The sequence below is a fragment of the Arachis ipaensis genome, chromosome B09 (assembly GCF_000816755.2).
Source record: "Arachis ipaensis cultivar K30076 chromosome B09, Araip1.1, whole genome shotgun sequence".
NCBI classification, from domain to species: domain Eukaryota; kingdom Viridiplantae; phylum Streptophyta; class Magnoliopsida; order Fabales; family Fabaceae; genus Arachis; species Arachis ipaensis.
In genome coordinates, this window is record NC_029793.2 from 65088089 (window position 1) to 65092611 (window position 4523).

Sequence of the window (4523 nt, forward strand, 5' to 3'; positions counted from 1 at the left end):
TAAAACCAACATTATTGCTAATATTTAATATAAGAAAAAATATCTAAAATTTTTAAAAATAAGAATATTTAAAACTCAATTAAAAAAATATCTGAAATACAAATTCATATCATTTTTAATGAGCCTCATGTTAGACTTGTTTGACAATTTGTTATAATATTGACCGAAATTAATTGATATAGTATTGATTTTCTAGTAAGAAATAACAAAAAAGATATTGCTAATTTTAGTGATGAAATGCTCTAACTATTTATGGTATAAAATTGTGGTGTTACTAACGAATGAGGAAGTTGGCATTGCAGGCATTTCAGAGGCAGCAAGCACCAAATCCAGTGTCTGTGACTGCTCTGCCACAACAACCACCGGGGATACGCCCTCGAGTGCGAGCAAGAAGAGGCCAAGCTACCGATCCTCACAGTATTGCTGAGAGGGTATGTGGCTTTTCTTTTAGTCCTCGTTCGATTTTTTTTTATCTGTTATTGTAACTTTTTGTACATCTTTAAATTATATTTGAAGAAAAGGCAACCGAGAACATAATAAGGTGCATGTTGTCATGTTTACTCATATGCAATGCAGTTACGTCGTGAGAGGATTGCCGAAAGAATGAAGGCATTGCAGGAATTAGTTCCCAGCATCAATAAGGTATTCTATGCTTTGGTATTACGAATTTCGACTTCAATATCTTTTGTATGTTTGCTTAGATATTGTGAATCTATGTTGTTGTAGACGGACAGAGCAGCCATGCTTGATGAAATTGTGGATTATGTCAAGTTTCTAAGGCTCCAAGTTAAGGTATGAAAATCTTTCATTAATTATATATGTCCTAAGTCCTAATACAATTTTTATATTTTCTACTTTTCTAAATGATAGAGACAAATTAAAACAGTTTTCTAATATTTATCTTTACAACCTAAAGATAATTTGGTCTCATTTATCTACTATCTATGCACATTGTGGCTCCACACACATGATTTAATGACTTTAGCACTATAATTACTACTTTTTTAAGCAGTAGTTACAATGTCATTCATGGATTGACATTATTATCTCGTGTGTCTTCTTCCCATTTGTGTAATGAGGTCTCAGTTGAATTAGGGATATTGTGGGCTACTATACTAAAAATAACTTTTCAAACGTGGTACATGGTTTTCACCAATCATGTGCGTTGATACAGGTATTGAGCATGAGTAGACTAGGTGGGGCTGGCGCTGTTGCCCAGCTTGTGGCTGATGTTCCTCTATCTGCTGTCGAGGTGATCATCCTTTTAATTTTCAACATTTGAAAAATCAAAATGCTACTCTTTTTCTTTTTCGCATTATTTTCATTGTGTATGTTAACAATGTGTATACAGCAGGGTGAGGAAATAGAAGGCGGAGGGAACAACGAGCAAGCATGGGAGAAATGGTCAAATGATGGAATAGAGCAACAAGTTGCAAAGTTAATGGAAGAAGATGTTGGAGCTGCCATGCAATTCCTTCAGTCCAAGGCACTTTGCATTATGCCTATTTCTCTTGCCTCTGCCATCTTCCGTATGCCTCCTTCAGACCCATCATCACTCATCAAGCCTGAATCTAACTCCCATTCATAGATACCCCAAACATAACCATCATCGTATTTTACTTTGGGCTAATATACCATCCATTATTCATCATTCAGTATAGCTTTATTAGATCAATCTAAAATACATGTTGTGTACACAATTAACACTTATCTATATATCGTTGTATTTGGTAGTTGAGTATGATACAAATAGAGACAAATAATTACAAAATTATGCTTCAAATTAGGGAATTATAAGATCAATATATGTTTGTGTATTTTCTGCCTTTTAAAAAAAAAAAATTAAGACAGAAATTACACACAATTTTATTTCTTTAATTTGTCTCTATGTTTTTGTGTACGCCTCAACTATCAAACTATGTGACAAAGGCACCACACGATGAATCTGTTCAGCACAATTCTCCACCTTAAGATAATTTGGTCCCAATCTTTTTGTGTTTTCTTTTATTATTTTTTTTCAACAACCTTTATGAACCACGACAAAGGAGGGGGTGGGAGGTGTTCTACTTTCTTGCATACTTTACAAAATGTGATTGGATGAAGAAGGATCTGGGTCGGTTCAGCTATTNNNNTCTCTGTTTGGAAGGTCCATAAATAATTGATTACATAACTGAAATTTAAACTCCACACTTTAAGAGTTATATTGTATGTATAAGACAAAATTTAAACTCCACACTTATTTAAGCATGTGAATGAGATAATTATTCGACCGAAACAAGTTAAATTTTAAGAGTCTTAATTAAATTTGTTTTGTTGTATTTTCTTTTCAAACAAGTAGTAATTGCGATTGCTAATAAGTAACACTTTGGTATCCCAGCATGTCATTGTCATGGTGAAGATGATTAAAATAAGTGTTTATTTTTTCTATGGCCTTCTTGATGATTTTTCTCTCTAAATTCTATGGTGGGGTTGGTGGTGGATGACCAAATTTGTATGTAGTGGGAGGCTCCTTTTTTCTCTTTGTTTTTTGAATTTTTTGGGTCAGTGGAGAGAAAAAGTGGGACCATTATTAAAAAAGGGGAGGGATGGTTATGTAACGTATGATGTAGGTAGAGAAATTTTTAATGCAAGTTGAACTTAAAAAATTATTATTTTGGTTGCATTGTAAAGGAGTTTGGAAGCACATGATAACTGGTTGGATTTTTTTCGTAAATAAAATAAAAAAAAATTATTTAATTTCTTAAACAAGATATTTTAGTTTTATTTTTTAAAATATGATTTTTTTTTTTTGGTAATTGGTGCACGGAATTGTGATCATATTTTTCACAATTTCGCACAACTAACTAGCAAGTGCATTGGGTCGTTCAAGTAATACCTTACGTGAGTAAGGGTCGATCCCACGGAGATTGTCGGCTTGAAGCAAGCTATGGTCATCTTGTAAATCTCATTCAGGCGGATTCAAATGGTTATGAGGTTTTGATAATTAAAAGATAAATAAAACATAAAATAAAATAAAGATACTTATGTGATTCATTGGTGGAAATTTCAGATAAGAGTTTGGAGATGCTTTGTTGCTTCTGAACCTCTGCTTTCCTATTGTCTTCTTCCAATCATGCGTGCTCCCTTCCATGGCAAGCTGTATGATCCTCTCAGATGAAAAATACCAGGTACGGTTTTTGCACGGCTAATCAACTGTCAGATTTCTCGTCTCGGATGAAAAATACCAGGTATAGCTACCGTACGGCTAATCATCTGTCGGTTCTCACTAGCGTCGGAATAGGATCTCTCTATCCTTTTGCACACTGTCACTGAGCCCAACATTCGCAAGTTTGAAGCGCTTCACAGTCATCCCTTCCCAGATCCTACTCGGAATACCACAAGGCGGACGCCCCACCCATGAACATAGGGATTTGTTTTATTATCCCAAGGGTCTCCGTCTGAAGTATCTCGGAGAGGATATGAATGATCAAATAGCAAAAAGAAATGAATAGAATTGCAGAAACGTATTTGATGACCATATCCGAAACGTACGAAATTTAGTAAATATCGTAAAGGCAGATGTAGTAGGGGTTGCGAACCAGACGGAACAAAAATAGGTTTTGGATTAGACTTTCCGGATCTCACGAATGCTGCCAATGGTTCTAGCCTATACCACGAAGGTTCTAATCTCAGATTTGGATGCTCTGTTGTCAGGAGAGACGATGCGAATCGCGGATCAGAGACCCAAGAGAATATACTCCGGCTGTCGTCCAATGACTACGTTGAACATTATGTAGACCGCTTGTGGTTGTCAGGCACGCGGATCTTGGTTAAGTGAGTAACGAAGATAGTGGGTGATTGTCATGGGTCACCCATGTATTCTGACTTAACTGAATTAAGTACGAGAGTATATCTTGGAGAAGAAGTAAGCGTGAATTGAAAGAAAAACAATAGTACTTGCATTAATTCATGAAGAACAGCAGAGCTCCGCACCTTAATCTATGTGGTGTAGAAACTCCACCGTAGAAAATACATAAGAGGAAAAGATCTAGGCATGGCTAAATGGCCAGCCTCCAAGTCCAAAGATCGATCTATTATGCGAATACAATAGTAAAAAGTGCTATTTATACTAAACTAGTTACTAGGGATTACAGAAAATAAGTAACTAAATGCAGATAGTGCAGAAATCTACTTCCGTGGCCCACTTGGTGTGTGCTTGGGCTGAGCATTGAGCTTTACACGTGCACAGGCCATTCTTGGAGTTAAACGCCAGCTTGGGTGCCAGTTTGGGCGTTTAACTCCAGTTTTCTGGTGCCAGTTACGGCGTTTTAATCCAGAAAAGGGTCTCTGGCTGGCGTTTAGACGCCAGTTTGGGCCATCAAATCTCGAGAAATGTATGGACTATTATACATTGCTGGAAAGCCCAAGATATCTACTTTCCAATGCAATTGAGAGCGCGCCAATTGGGCTTTTGTAGCTCCATAAAATCCACTTCGAGTGAAGGAGAGTCAGAATCCAACAGCATCTGCAGTCCTTTCTCAGCC

General features: G+C 36.5%; 1 protein-coding gene across 2 annotated transcripts in view; it reads left to right on the forward strand.

Moving 5' to 3' along the window:
* LOC107618552 (transcription factor UNE12) overlaps positions 1 to 2088 on the forward strand; it is a 7387-nt gene extending 5299 nt beyond the window's left edge. Inside the window, exons 3-7 of one of the 2 annotated variants that reach the window (XM_016320643.2) lie at positions 303 to 431; positions 577 to 642; positions 727 to 792; positions 1175 to 1252; positions 1352 to 2088. In XM_016320643.2, the coding sequence (XP_016176129.1) occupies positions 303 to 431; positions 577 to 642; positions 727 to 792; positions 1175 to 1252; positions 1352 to 1588 (576 nt within the window). In that variant the 3' untranslated portion in view covers positions 1589 to 2088. The remainder of the gene's footprint in view (positions 1 to 302; positions 432 to 576; positions 643 to 726; positions 793 to 1174; positions 1253 to 1351) is intronic. The other variant, XM_016320644.2, reaches the window with a different exon arrangement.